At 42.6% G+C, this 16,263-nt stretch overlaps 1 protein-coding gene across 1 annotated transcript in view; it reads right to left on the bottom strand.

The window, feature by feature from the left end:
• Nucleotides 1-15,983, bottom strand: part of LOC117753880 (nuclear receptor-binding protein 2-like) — a 28,635-nt gene extending 12,652 nt beyond the window's left edge. The window contains exon 1 of the mRNA XM_034572371.1: nucleotides 15,737-15,983. Within this exon, the coding sequence (XP_034428262.1) occupies nucleotides 15,737-15,856 (120 nt within the window). The 5' untranslated portion in view covers nucleotides 15,857-15,983. The remainder of the gene's footprint in view (nucleotides 1-15,736) is intronic.
• Nucleotides 15,984-16,263: the final 280 nt, after the last annotated feature.

Genomic DNA, 16,263 nt, shown 5'->3' with positions numbered 1-16,263 from the left:
TCATGGAGCAGTTAAAGCTCCCCGCAAAGAGGAATGCGGGCCGAGCGAGGCGGGTTCAGCAGAGCAGATGGATGCAGAGCGGAGAGAGCGGCTGCAAAACAAACAGCAACAGGACACAACGTAGTCAAAACACAGCGAAAGACCAGCGAAGCCTTTTCAGCTCGTTTCACGAAGCTCTGAAGCAGAAAAGAGTAAATGAACGTCCTGTTGTGCTGTAAAAGTATCAGACGTTTTTTGAATTAAAAAGCTTTGCATGATATCAATATTTCTGGAACATGAGGAGCATTGTGAGGCCTTCGTGAGAGATTAAAAACATGCTTTTTCCTCGCAGATGCTTTGTCTTTGGGTTTGTGTTTGTCTGTGTTTCAGTGTGTGGCTGTAACCGCGCTGTCCTCGCTGCCATTGTCACTGAGACAAAGCTGCAGATTTATAAGTCCGGCGGGAGAGAGTCGGAAAAAGCCACGAATGCATCGGAGAAGAAAGAGGCTGCCCTGACCGGGACGTGACGAGCATGTGGAGCGTTAAAGAGCAGCGTTACATAAGACTTATAAAACCCAATTCCTTTAAATTAAACTTTTTTCTGACGTCAGACAGGACAAGAGGCAGTTTCCCATCATGCACTTGTCTGCGTCAATTCATGTATATTCAGCTATTTTAATAAATCATTCACTTTCTCTGCCTCCTCTAGAAGGAGAGGTCGTGAGTGACGTGTGATTTATGAGCAAAAACTCTGCTAGATATTGTTTTTAAAAGTTTGGGCTGGTGCCAAAATAAAAACTGTATTGCAAAAACTAGGTTGAATATAGCCTTGTTTTGCAAACCATTACTTTTTAATTAACAATATATTCTAAATTCATTAATACATATATTAGCAAAAATGCACGTTGCCTGTTATTACATCTTTTTATGAATAACAGTATATTCACAGCTATGCATGAATAATTATTTAAAAAATGATTACAAATATAACTATAATAATATTTTTCCAATAATACTTATAAATATATAAATATTCGGAATACATTATATTAAAATTAATTAAAAAATGCCCCCCCACCCCCAGAAATATTGAATATTTAGCTAAAATACAAATTTGGCTAAAATACTAAATATGCTTAATTATTCTTTGTGTATTACAATAAATTACACAAAAATACGAAGAGGAGTTTGTAAGATTTTAGCTTCTCAAATTCAGTATCTTTCTTGGAAGTGGTTTTAATCGTTAAAAACATAAAACACCATGAGATGAAAAACGTTCCAAAGCCCCAACATCATATTTTCAAACAGCTTGTTTTTTTTCTGACTAAAAGTCCAGAAAATACAAAAATACCAAAAAAATTCAATGATATCAAAACTGCAAATATTAAATTCCTATCAAATGACTAATCAAAACATCACTTTTCTGAATCTGTTAATCAATCTGCTGTGAACCATGAACATCAACACATTCAAACCTCTGAAACCTGGAGTCAGTGACTGTTCACACACCCACGTCCCCGTATTTCCACCAATCAAACATTCATGTGGACAGAAAAAATCACAAGGTCATTTTTATCTGCATATGTACATACGCGTGTGTTTACAAAAATGTTTGCTCAACCTCTGAGGACAGATAAAAAAAACCTTGACTGACATTTATAACATTTGGGGTAAAGGTAGAAAGAAAGATTCATACAATGCAGAGACAAGAAGCATGTGTACACAACAGAAATCCAATAAGGCCGATGACAGGCGTTTATCTTGTGTTTTTCTTTCATTCACGAGTGAGATCGGTATCAGTCGGGAGCTGACATGACGAGCACGAGTCGTATAGTCACCATCTGATAAGAATGTGAACCAGCTTCTCGCCTGAGAGACACAACTCATCGTCAGCTGACAGGTCGGAGAGAAGAGAAAAGGCCTCATCACGCCTCTCTGACCCACGTGGCTCTCCTCCACTGCGACGGGTTAAAACTCAGATAAATCCCTGTCTGGCTCCGTTATCGCCACACGATTTGCTGCGCTCAGCTTTTTCCTCAAATAATCTCCACGAGTTCCGGCCGCCCTGCAGTCTTTTATCTAATCTGTGTTTTTCTTTTGATTTGCTGATTTCTAAAGGACAAAATGTAGAAAGGGAACGTTATGCAAAGGTCGTGGGGGGGGGGGGGGGGGGGGGGGGGGAAATCACAATGTCACAATTACAGGCGACACACCACAGCTCCACAAATATTTATGTTGGCTGCTGCAGGAGGCGAAAAGTCGTTTATATATTTTCACCCGTGTGCGTTTGTGTGTTTGTCAGAAGGATTACAGAGAAACTACTGAACGGATTTTAATGAAACGTATAAAATGTTTGCTGATATCGTGATTAATCTCTAAATCAGCTATTTTAGTTCTTTACCAGATATTTGTAACATACATGTAGATTTTACACAGTTACTTAGAGATACACGAGGGAAAATTTACAATTTTATAAACTCTTACATGGATTTCTTTTTTTTTTTGTTTGATAAAACATAAACACACACACAAGAGATTTTAAAACTCCTCTGTAAAAATATTTATATATATATATATATATATATATACTTATCGGTTGACATATTCACCAATAGCAATACATATGTATGAGCCAATAGTGGAAACCATTTAAAAAACGATATACATATATATATAATAATTGATAGTCAATATTTTCAATATATTCTACAATATTTTTCAAGAAAAAATCATCGGCGCAAACCTAACGTCGCATCAACATCAAATATAATTTGATATTTTAAGATATTTAATGAACAAATTACCCTCCACTGAGAATTATTTCAATTACGTCAAATATTTGCGCTTGATGTCACATTAATCCTCAACTCACCGCCGGCTTCATTGGATAAAACAATCATTTGTTTTAGCGAAATTTAATTTGTGCCCTGAAATAACGGGTTGGAATTATTTATTTCCTGTGGGGAGGCCACGACGCTCCTCTCTGTTCTGCGTCCGCGAGGAGCACAAGGTTAACGAGGCCGACCCGCTGTGTGTGTCGTCTCCAATAAGGCAAATGGACCTCGGATCAAACGGGGGTCCAGTGCAGCAGCAGACGCCTGCAGAGACGAGCGGCTGCAGGAACCTGATAGATTCAAACCAATATCTGATGCATGCTGTAAGTCCGTAAATTAAATTATAAAGTCACCCGTTGTTTTAAAACCAGAGAGAAGCTGCTGATGGCAAACAGATTCCTGACAATTACCATGTGTGTTTAAAGGAATCCGGTTTGTGGCGTAAAACCACAGTAATGAATTGATGTGAAACACTGACGCGGCCTCGCGTTAGGATTCTATCTGACTCATCTCTTCTGCAGCAGCAACGAAATCCAGTTTCTGAAGGAAAATGAAAGTGCAGAGTAATTACTTCTGGCCGACGTCCTTTCATAACCTTGCACAGGCCGATTCGCAGCTCGCATGCTGAGTCATAATTGTAGAAAATCTGTGTGAATCATCAACAGCTCTTTTCTCCCAGCTTCCTTCTCCGAGACACCGACTGATGTTACAGCTGCTTGGCATCGACCCAGTTCAGGTCACATTCACACGATAAGAATCTTCTCAATGAAAAACACTAACAGATGTTTCACAATCGCTTCTCTCAGGTAAAACAACTCTAACAAAAAAATATCAATTATGTCTCCGGGTTTAAACAGCAAGATATGTTTTTTGAGGCCTTTATGCAAAGTCTGTGGGGGAAGCAGCTGCATTATTCACGTTTTCAGTTGTCTTTACTCTGCTCGAGTACTTGTTATAGAACTTTATACTTCTACTCCACTACAGTACACTTCAGAGGCGAATATTGTAGTTCTTACTTCATAAAATAAACTTTATAGATAATAAATATCAAACAAATAACAGTAATGACCATTATCTGTATAACAAGTTCTTTTACTCCATGAAATTTCTGCACAAATCTGCATAAACGGGCGGATTCAGTCAATTTTTTCCACTTTCTTTAACATGGTAAAATAAGGCGTTAACCTTGGTGGAGGTAGAAATAAATCAACTATCATTTTGGCTCTGGATTTGGTCTCCTCCACCCGGAAAATATCTTGCTCCTTTATAGCTAAACCTTAACCCCCCACTCTGTGTTCACCAGATATTTGCTAACTTTATCTGTTCACTTTATCTGTTCACTGTTTAGTGCTGAGCTCTAGTTGCGTACAAGGTTTACTTTAGACAATTATTTGTGGAAAAAAGCCGCCTGTTACAGTCGGAAACGCCAGTGACGGGAGCACAGAGCAAAGTTTGAGGCTGTAAAATCAAAAGTGTGTTTACATTGAGCAACTTTAGAACCACGTGGAGATAGATGTGATAATAAAACCATCATTAATGCATTTCATCAAATAACAGTCATATAAATGAGTTTACAGCTAATTTTTCCCACATTTCTTCATGTTGAAAAAGTACGACAGGGAAAATCATACAAAAACTGCCCGTCTTTATACTTTGTGTGACTTCATCAGTTTTTGTCAAACAACATATTGATTTACATAATCAGAAAGTGAGAAAGAACCCTCTGTTCTTTTGGAAATCCACATTTTATTGGAGCCATGCACTTTAACTGGCCACAGAGTTGCCTGTAATTTCAAAAGTGCTGATTCAATCCTCTTTGAGAATTTGGCACCTTCCTGCGTTGAGGCACTCGATGGCGTTAATTAAAGTTTGCAGGGTTTCAGCGCCGAGGTCTGGACCTTGGGACTCGGCCTCAAAGATCCATTTGTATTATAATAACTTGGTTTCACTCACAAACTCGCTCACACATCAAAGACCGAGAGAGAGAAGTTTTACCAAACAGGGACGGAGTGTTTTGCAACTGGTAATTTTTCTCGCCAACAGTCTTGGAATAGACGCAGTGTTTCTAAAAAGACGTGTGTGTGTTTGCTCCAACCTGAAACTGGCCCCTTTCCCACTTGTTTTTAAAAAAAAGTGTGTGTTCCTGCAGGAGCTTTACGAGGTCTGGCAGAGTGCGCCTGAGTGTTAAAGTTCTCCATAAAGCGGGGCACTTTCTGCCCACTGGATTACCCAACTCCTTGTAAATCCGCACACACTGCTTGCTTCATTGCTACTACAAACCCAGAGAGGAAGAGCAATATGTTATGCGAGCTCCAGCGACCGCACCCCCTCCCCCCCCCCTCCTGCTGCAACCCAGGCGGAGGTTACTGCAGTACAGCTTTCCAGCCAAAGAGGTGACTCAGGGGAAAGACTCAGGGGAAAGACTCAAAAGGCTTGGCAAACGGTGCAAAGTTGCTTTTCTTCGAGTATTGACCACCGCAGTCAACCAGGAAGAGGTACAAGCTTGGATTGAGTACACAGGAGCCGTGTCCCTGTGCATTCTGGGACGAACACAAGCTCACGACTGAAAGGTTAAAGTAAGAAAACAACAAGCAGGAGGAACAACTTGCGTGAGGAGAGTGGGAATGTGTTTACAGCCCAGGGATTGGTGTGTTTATAGTCCACAATTAGTCAAGCGGCTGGATGGTAGCTTGTTAAGAAGGCCCCATGTGGACAGAGAGGCAGATATGAACGAGAGCAGAGGATAGTGGTGTTCATCCTGTTTATCCTCCAGTGGGATTAAGCAGAGAGAAAGTGAGAGTCAACCTGAGCTGCTCAAACAAAAAGCCTGTTGGCAGACATGCATGGATTTTCTGTTAATCCCTCCACTTACTGTTATGTAACGCTACCTGTCCAGAGTTTTCTGCACAAGACATCACAAGCGCTAAAAAACGTGTTATGATTACTCTAGTTTTAAGCACGTATCTGTCCGATAACTACAACCAGCATCACCACAGGCCGAACAAACAGCCCATTTACAAACAGGCAGGTTTGGGACAGGCGCTGCACGAGTTCACACTGAAAACCAGGACGTCCGGAGTAAAGGCTGCAGGAGCCAAAACACCACACGGCTATTTATAATACCCATGAGATAGTGTTTTACAGCCCTGGCATCTTAACTATCGCGGAGTAAACAGTAGGCAGGATTACAAAGTGACCTTTTCAGGAATATGTGCTCACACATGTTTGATTGCCTGATGACACCGATTTGGATGTGCACCAAAGTTGAGCCAAATTCGATAAAGAAGTTAGAAGAATCATGTTTAACTTATTCTCTCGTCACGTATGATAAAAGCTGAATTCTAACAGCGTCCTCTCAGCCATTCGAATAAGTCTAAATCCCTCATTCTGCTTTTGTAAAGACAAGACTCTGTCAAGACCTGGGACAGAAAAGTGGAGACAGACATTGGGATGAGATGAATCAACTCTTAAACTCAACATGATAAAACCTAAGCAGCCTGACAGAGAATAAGGGGAACAAGCTTTAACCCTCAACCTCAAATAGCAAACAGCGAACACAATTTATAATATCAGACTGGACATGATTGAAAAATTGTGAAATTATTATACTTTTTTCACGTGTGTATTTATCTATTTCTTTTAAATAAACACTATTATTTGACTATATTAATATTATATAGTATCTGTCTATAAAAACTACACGTACACTACATCTAAATGAAGAGAGGACCTGACCTCTGTGTCCTCACAGCGGCACAGGCCTGAACCTCAGTGCCCAACACAGGGTGGGGGGTGGCTCCATGTTTAATTCAGCAGCCATCTCCCAGATTGATGGTTGCTGGGACGCTCGGATCCAATTCTAATTTAACTGTGGCTCCTGTTTTACTTTCAGCGTCCTGAGCTGCATAAACAATGCAGACACATTCAAATTCTGAATGCAAATTAGGGTTTCATCTGCCAGGGGACGGCAGTGGACTTATGAGGGAGCGGGGGGGGGGGCTCACAGGTTAGATGTGATTTCTGCAGGAGGGGAAAGGTTGCAGGGACATGAGGTAACAACACTAGACTGAGAAGCTTGATAGTTTGGCTCATATTTGATATGAATATTTTTATTTATACATATTTGTTTCACCTGAAGTGTGACGGCCACATCTTGTTTTCAGGGGGTGGAAACTTCCAGTTTTCCTACAGTTACTGATTATGAAGAAGGAGGCGACAAGTCCCAAAGAAAAAGAACAAAAGACAGAAATAGAGATATCAGTACAGTGGATGTGGTAAAACACAACAAAATCTAGATTTAAAAATAAAGTCATAGAGTTAAAAATAAGGGCAGCTGCAACCACACACCACATTCACTCATTTATGATTTATCTTAATGTCCAAATACATCTTGACGTAAATAAATGTGTCGCTCTTTCCAGTTCCTACTAAAATATTTAAATCTGTGTGTTCTGTTTCTCCAGACGACTCAAGTCCTTTTTTATGTGCAAAGTTGACATAGACACACAGAAATCCATATCTGGTTTCACAGGTCTAGATACAAGCTTTTGATGTTGAAGTGCACAGGAATGAGTCAACACCCAGAAAGAGCAGATTTCATATCAGAGAGTCAACAAAGTGAAGAAAGCTCCATTTGAGGGCATAAAGCACGTGTGACCAAAAACCTATCAGGGCAAATATATATTGTTTGGACTCATGTCACTGCAGGAGCTCATCAAAAGTAGAGTCACTTATTAAAATCCTCATCAATCCGGCTTCAAACTTTAAACTTAAAAAACTTCAGGCCAAATTTCCAAAATGACCTTCATGTCACAAAAACCTGGAAAAAGTCATTTAGGAGCATTCCACATCAGTGTGATAAGAACTAAACCTATAATGCCAGACACCATCTTTGAGGAAAAACTATTTTGACGTTTATTTTGTTTAATTTGGCAAACGTCCCATCCGCTGACATGGAGGAGTTGAAGTTATAAATCAATATCGGTTTCATGTTGATTATGTTTTGAATTTCTCAGGCGCTTACTGCAATTAAAATGCTCCACAAGTAAAATTACTACTATTATCTAAGGGAGTAGTTGTGTGTAAAGAGGTGTTACACAACCTTTTGCCGCCCGTCTGACTCAGCGGGGTTTGTGTAACATTCTTTAAGGCTCATATTCACACACATTCTTTGAAGTAAGGTCCTGTAGAACAGCAGGGCAGCTGTGTGACCTTTGCCTTAAAGCAGAGGGAGCCGTGAAAACACTCCAACAGCAATAACATCACCAGGATCGCTGTGTCTTTAAGGGTTTTTATCTCCTCTGCACTCTGATAGCAGCTCTTTTAAAAGGATATTATGGGATTTCACTCAGGACTCAGTAGACAAACACATTTATAAACAGGCTCCACATTACGACACATGACAGGAAATAAACTTTGCCTGAGACTATTATTATAAACTGAAACCGTGTGTGTGTGTGTGTGTGTGTGTGTGTGTGTGTGTGTGTGTGTGTGTGTGTGTGTGTGTGTGTGTGTGTGTGTGTGTCAAAGTCACTTAAGACTTAATCTGCAGAGCTCTGAATTTAAAACGTCTCCACTTTCATGCATCGTGTTCCAAAGCAAGAGGTCGTTATTTATTTTTATTACTTTTACCACGGATGTCTTGTTTTCATTGCTGTTTGACGGTCGCACAAAAAACATGCTGAAGTAAATGTTTTGAAACTTGGTGGAAGGATGGAAGGAGGAGCTTCCATCACGATTCGTCTTTAATATGTCATTTTTAGCATTTTTAAATGTGCCTGCTGCACCTTGTCTGGGTCCTTGTGCTCTGGGTTTGACAGAAATAATCCTGATGTCCTTCATCTTTTTACTAATCTGGTTATTGTTGCCCTTCAGAAACCTAAAGTGGGTGTGAGATTAGAGGAAGCTGGTTAACAAAGCTGGGTTTATTTAGGAAAAACATGATTCCTTGGCCTTGTAGAAACATGTAAGCTACAGACTTCGAGATGGCCCCTCACTTCATTTTGAGCTTTTCTCTAAACCTAATTACAGATTCCACAGTTTCCAGCAATTCTTTGGAAATGCTGCTCACTACCCGATGAAGCTACACCCTGATTATTTCTACAGAGGGTATATTTCTCTCTGACTGGTATATCGGCAGTAGAGTGCAAACTTCCTTGAAGGCCCAAGAGTTAAAGAAAGTAACAAGTATAACCCTGGAGCTGCTCCTTTGTCCTGATCTGCGCCAAATCCCAATGAGTTATTTCGGGGCCCATGTTCCCTACTTCCACTAAGTTTTGTCGAAATCCTTTCAGTAATTTTGGCCAAAAAACAAACGGACAGGGGGCAAAAACAAAACTCCTTGACAGAGGTAATAAGGAAAGAGTTTCAGCCTGAATTAAAGAAAAGAAAATCCAGCTGCAACTGTTAAAACTCCAGTTTCAGTGTGAATAACGCCACAGGCCTCTCTACTCATGAATTCAACGAGGCAAAAAGAAAGTTTCTTCTACAAATACGTCTGAATTGAAACAGTAATTTAAAACACAGTCCGGCTGGAGTAGCTCCTCAGGACTTTGATGTCATGTGATGTGAGCTACTCTGGCAGCTCTGTGAAAAGCCTGCAGACATATCAGCCATTCCTAGAGGATTCCTTTTCATGCCAGCTTCCCTGGCCGCGGCTGGCAGAGGATCCATTTCACACAGCTGGAGTGGAAAACGCTGACAGCCACCGCTCCGCACACCCCGCCGGATCTGATGACCCCCAGAGGCCTCGCTGACAGGGCGGCTCACATTTCACAACCAGGTGACAGGACCTCCTAGAGATCACATGACCCCCCCCCCCCCCCGAACAGCAAATCACAACTTTAAAATATTCTGAGGCCAAAAAGAAATGCAGGTTTTAAAGGGTCAGGAAAGCCTGTGAGGATGTGTCACTGTGGATCTGACACTAAGACCTTTCCCAGTATATCAGACCCATTGTTTGTGTGGATTTTCTTTTATTTTCAACTGTCCAAACACTCAGCTACATTCAGTTATTGGTGAAAAAACTATGTCAGGTTTTATTGTCAGTCCTGCAGAAGCAAAAAACAACTTAGCATGCACATACTTTACTTGACTCATATAAGTAGGTGGTGGACAACGTTCTCCATTGGCAGCAATTCACCATAACAAACAGTAATTTAACTCTGTGGTTTCCAACCTGGGGGGGGGCCCTAATCCTTGTAAAGTACACCTACACAGCTACTGCAGCAGTTTATCAGGTGCTCTGGGATTTAACATTTTTTGTAACACATAAAATGCTGCTTTTCCTGTGTTCAACACCGTGCGACGCCATTAATTTGCAGTTTCAGTTGAAACTCCCCCGCTGGCTGAAAAGCCGTGCAGTGAAACGTCACGACCACTGCTGTAAAATGCACGGAATGAAAATCGCACGCTGTCTCTAGTGCAGTCAGGCAGGCTGAGTCAAACCCACCCGACCTGTAAAGTACAGTATGTCATCACACACGAGGAGGTAAATGCATTGTCATCACCCCATTCACAAAACCAGGACCCGCTATACCCAACCAGAGAAACACGTTCAACTGGAATACCCTTTATGCAACAATAACACGGATGAACTGACACATTCCTCTCAGAGACGTCTGGTTCTGTGGCCTGGAAACAATCAAATATCATATTATTTCAGTGGTATATCCGAGTCCACGCATTCTGAGTGCACGTCGGAAAGCAGCCGCAGAGTGAATCTGCCATCCCTGGAGCCAGGCCACCAGCACAGCTAAAAACAACCACGAATCAATGAACTCATCGTCCTCAAACCCAAATCATTACTCTTGTATTCTAGGTATCAAAGGGTGTGGATGTGATTCCTGATAAACCCTTAACCTCTGAGCAACAAGCGTTTAACAGGTGCGTCAAAGATGGCGCCCAGCAGCTCCTTGTCTCCCCTCCAGGGAAATCTGAGTGGGTGTCATTCCTCACAGGGCAGCTGTCAAACCAGCGACCCTGCAGCGAGCATGCCTGCGCTGCTGGATTAACACGGAGTGTGTCATTAGGCAGAGCCCCCCCTCAGGACGGGAGGCGCTCACTGCAAGCCACGACTTGACTTGGGCTTACGAGGGGCAACGCTCTCTGCTGAGGATTCACTTGCTGGGTTTAATGACTCGTATTTACAAGCTCGGCGATGGAGAACGTCCAAAAACTGCTGAAGGTTCATTGCTCCACATGCATCACGGCAAATGTGAGGTGACGACATTTCGCTGCCTTTGATTTGACTCGTAAAAATTATCCCAGCGCGTGTCACTGGCCTGTGATCTATTCAAATGCCTCATATGTCACAGTTTCTTGGTGTTTTATTTGAAGTTTTGACACATTAGAAGATATATTTGTGGTTTTAAGAACTGCACATGTCACCGCAATGTAGTTTAACTGTCTATTTCCTCTCTCGGACTCTGAGGCTCACTTCTGATTGGCTCTCTGAGACCTCTGGGACGCTGGTTTCTTTAAATGGGGATTAAAAGAAACTAAAAAGAGGCTATTGACTCTTTTCCCATTAACAGTAGAGGAGTTTACCTTCCTGTTTTTTCCCTCTGGTGAGTCACGTTCGACATCAGAAACACATTAGAAACAGAGGCGCTCTCTCACCTCACCATTTTGCCAAATTACCGCGCTCAGCCTCATGTCACGTTTCGATCAATGCCAATTGTCAGAGTCATTTGACCCCGGGAATGGGGTTTTTTTCCCGCTGGGAAAGGGGCTTTTGTGGTCGATGGCACTGAATTGCAAACTAGCGCTGCAGCTTGGTTAAGGGTTAGGGTTAAAGACAAAGGCGAAGGGTCAGTCAGAAGGGAAATGAGCTCAAATTTACACAAAATTGCTCGAAATGAATCCAGAACGAAGCTGAATATTGAAGCCATTTGTTCTGGTTTCCGCTGCAAACCCCTGGATCATCTGGCCGTGTCGTTGGGAGTGTGGCAGCGTCCAGACAAATGCATGTGAACACCGGCACATGCGTGGGATATTGGTTAACATGCATATGCAGAAAACAGCATCTGCCCATCACATTCAACCCCACGCGCTCATCTGTGAATTTACACCCTGAGGAACGAACGCAGCCCTGCCTCGTTTTCATCCTCCCTGTGAGCAGATGGAGACAGATCCTGGAAATAGAAGGTGCAGCGATTAATGGAACGAGCAGCTCTGGTGCACCACAGACCCGGGGATGGGTGTGGATTCGCTTCAGGAGGTCGACATCACAGGGGGGCCGGTGATAATCTTCTGTCCAAGCTGGACTGTAATAAAACGGGTCAGGTTGAACCTGGCTCCCCCTGCTCCGTAAGATAATCACTCTTTAGAAACTCTTTCAAAACCCGGTGCTGTGGACGTCCAGTTAGCTCGCTGGGCTGCAACTTGAGCCCCAGTTATACCTTTGAGCAGGAACATGTGAAAACTACTGCACTGATTTCCAGTTTAGCCTAAATTTGTTGACATTTTGGGAAATGGGCACCTTTAAAAATAGACCAAATTACCTATTAGCAGTCCCTGTTTGCAATTTAGTCCGAAGAAAAGGCCTGTTTCTGAAACATTGCAAATCTGGAAGGTTAAATAAAACAGTTAGATCTGACTTTGTTAGCACTCGTGAAAATACTATTGCAAATTGCAGGAATGACAGTTTTGAAAGCATCAGATCTTTGGCTCACATCTCGCCTCAGTGTTCGAAAACCTCTTCAGCTTTAGAGCATCTAACATCTGATCCCTACACATTTTGTGAATTATTTCTCTACAGAAAGATTTGATAGATTTCTTATTATGCAATTTAATTCTTTTTGTCATTTTGCAATTCGTGCCTCAACAAAAATATTTTGAGTCACTCATTGCAAAATGTCCCGACTGGCGTCACAGTGGGAAACACATGATGACATGTAAAATCATGCTGCTGCTGCTGACGTGCAGATTTCCATGTAATCATCTTAACAAAATGACCAGAGGCTTTTTGTGCAACAAATTTTTAGTTTGTAGTAATTTCTCTGGAACCAGAGAGCTTGGAACAGCCGTCACCCACAGTTGTCACGCTACCACTCACACAGCTTTTATTTCCAATCCAGCCTGTGGAGTCCCCAAGAAAAATCAATGCTCAGTGTGTGGAGTCAAGAGGGATAAACTCCACTTTGAAAAGGCAGCACATTCATACAGTTTCAGAATCTGAAACCTCCTCCGCCTGTGCCACCGCTGAGAAAACACCCGAGGCAACAACTCCATGTGCTTACCATGTGCTCGAGGCCTGTGTTTACTTTCATGGCCGAGCCCAATAACAGATATGGGTGCATTCTGAACCTTCACCTACTGACTGAGTTTACAGCAGAGAGACGTCCACATCAGAAAGTTTGGATTTAAAGTAACGAGGTTCTTTGATTGATCAGCGTACAGAACCATTTATATTCGGTATGAGATCACACAACCATCAACACATGTCACAGCTTTAGTTCAACCTGCTGGAGCGGAAGTTATTCCTCCACATTTGCCTGTCAAATGTTTTCCATCATTTATATAAAAAAAAAAAAAGGTTCAAGGTTGAATTTGCACAAACACCAGGTGAGTTATGTCAAGGTGAGCACGAAGTGAAAGAGGCATTATACTACTTATTATCTCACTATGATTAAGTTTGAACTGGTGAGAGTCGACACAAAGTCTGTCTGTTGGAATTAAAATGTTCATTCAGTGACTTTCAATGGCCTCACGTCATGATCATAATATCAAACTGCATCAAAAATAAATCAACATGAAATGAATCTACAAAAATGTAGTGAGAAAACAAGACATCTGCTGCTTCCTGGTTCTCGTACATGTCAAGTTAAGTCAGATTTAATTATATAGCACATTAAAATCACGTGTGGATATAAAAGGAGAAGAAGATAGAATCAAAAGCTGTGCAGAGGAAAAACAAAGTGAAAGACGCTGATGATTTGGTAAAAAGGAAATAAATCAAATAACGATTGACTAGAACAGAATCATGAGACAAAATCAGACTGAATTAAAAGCTATTTAAAGAGGTTTGATCGTGACTTCAATTCTCAGAATAATAACAGAAATGTAGTTTTGCCACTTTTACTGTGATAAGAAAATAATTGCTATTAATATTCTGACATAGATTTTCTGACCATAGCGACCAGCCCTTAATGACTGATGCTCTCAGTGGTGTGTGTGTGTGTGTGTGTGTGTGTGGGTGTGTGTGTGTGTGTGGGTGGGTGGGTGGGTGTGTGTGTGTGTGTGGCGGTGGTAGGGGGTCCGGATGGGGGGGGGGCGTCGACATGTGACAGTTGTAGCTCAGAAATCGAACTGATAGATAATCAATGGGTGGAAAAACACCAGGGTGGGGTGGTGACTGTGTGTGTGTGTGTGTGTGTGTGTGTGTGTGTGTGTGTGTGTGTGTGTGTGTGTGTCTGCGATAGATAACCTTCAACTTCACTCCTCTCCACCTTATCTGGAGCCGTTAGTGGAGGCGACACCCCCACCCTCACAACACTGAGACTTTTCAGCGTGTGTTTCTTCTGCCTGATAACAACCGAACGTTTTGGGAGCTTGGGCAAACAAGCGGAGGGAAATCAGGCAAGTTTCCGTCGTATCAACCAGCTGCGAATGTCCCAGACGCTGAGCTGCTGTTTCAATGTCTGATGCCGACATCAAACAAACAGGATTATTTATGGGAGAGGAAGTTGCCAACGAGGCCACTGGGTTATTTTCTGTCCTGTCGCTCATGTGTTGTCTGAGCAGTCCAACTACTGCTGACCATCATCACAGGGAAAGAGGAAGGTGTTGGACTCATGCTGACACACACACACACACACACACACACACACACACACACACACACACACACACACACACACACACACACACACACACACACACACACACACACACACACACACACACAAAACATTTTGAGCGAGCGAAACCTGGTGCAGGGGCTGGTTTGGAGTTGGTTCAAACCAGAAGAACCAGTTTCATTTTCCACAGGCTGGAGCCACTATAGAGCTTCATCATTATGTCACTATACATCACCACACGTCGCTCTATGCGTTGCTCTATACGTTGCTCTATATGTCACTTTATGTCAATCTATATTTGGCTGTATACATCACTCTACACGTCACTATATGTCGTTCTATACATCACTATATGTCACTCTGCATGTCGCTCTAAAGGTCGCTCGATATGTGGCTCTACACATAACTCTATAGGTCACTATATATCGCTCTATATATCGCTCTATATATCGCTGTATACGTCACTAAGCTTTGGTTGGTCTCATTGGTCAAAGATGATGCAACAGTCAGAGGAAGGGGTCAAATGCTGTACAGATTATTTTGTGCTATAGCTTATGAATCTAAAGCTGAAACTATTGATCGATTGATTAACAGAAAATTACAAGTACAACTATCTTGATCCTCCATTAATCATTAAAGTAATCATTTTTTCAACCTTTTTCCAAAACATGAAGCTAAACATTCAATTTACAGAAGCAAAAACTAATCGGTTTTGGCCTTTTAAGTTGAAAAGTCACTCTGATAACCTGATTGATTGTTTAATTAGTTGCCAATTCAGTGTATTCTAACAAATTGACTAATTGGCAATTATAAATTGAGTCACACACACACAATCACACAGTGAGTTACAGTCCTGATTTAAGATTCAACTCCCAGATTCAATGTCAACAAGCGGAACAGGAAACTGGATCTTCAACGTTCACTCGTGTCACCATTAACCTGCTGACGGATCAACACACACTCAGGTCTCTGGGGTCAGGATGCAGCACAACACCGGGATCACACATTGCGTAACGAGAGGATGTCCAGAGCAGGAGGCTTGGTGGATGGATTCCCTGACCAGGACACACACACAGACACACAACACACACACACACAGACAGACACACACAGAGCACCAACCTGCTCCTTGCGCTTCTGCCAGCGGCCGCACGGGCTCTCCTCCAGGATCTCGCTCTCATCCTCGCTCTCCTCCTCCTTCCCCTCCGATCCTGATTTCCTCTCCGGGACGGACATCGTCATTTTCACGCCGTATATTTCCAGAATTCTTCACCGGGACCTTGTTCTTCTTCTCCTTCTCCTTCTTCCTCCTCCTCCTCACCTCTCTTACCTCCCTCCCTCTTCCTCCCCTCCCCTCTCTCACTCCCTCCCGTGCTGTGTGTGTGTTGTTGTGGCGGAGGAGGAGGAGGACGCGGCGGGATCGGTGCGCAGCGCGGAGACGCACCGTCTGCGCAGTGGAGAGCCCCCCCTCCCCACCCTCCCTCCCAGACGACAGCAGCCTCTCTCTGAACCGTCACCGCTCAGAACATCCTGCAGGGGACAATTCAAATAACTGAAAAACAGCCGATGCGCATAAAACACCCAGCGATGCGCACGCCGCCGGGTCGCCGGAGGAACTGGTCTCTGTGGGGGAATTATATCCCAGACTT

The sequence above is a fragment of the Hippoglossus hippoglossus genome, chromosome 20 (assembly GCF_009819705.1).
Source record: "Hippoglossus hippoglossus isolate fHipHip1 chromosome 20, fHipHip1.pri, whole genome shotgun sequence".
In the NCBI taxonomy this organism is placed as follows: Eukaryota; Metazoa; Chordata; class Actinopteri; order Pleuronectiformes; family Pleuronectidae; genus Hippoglossus; species Hippoglossus hippoglossus.
The sequence above is the reverse complement of the archived record's forward strand: the minus strand, read 5'-3'. Positions and strand labels throughout refer to the sequence as shown.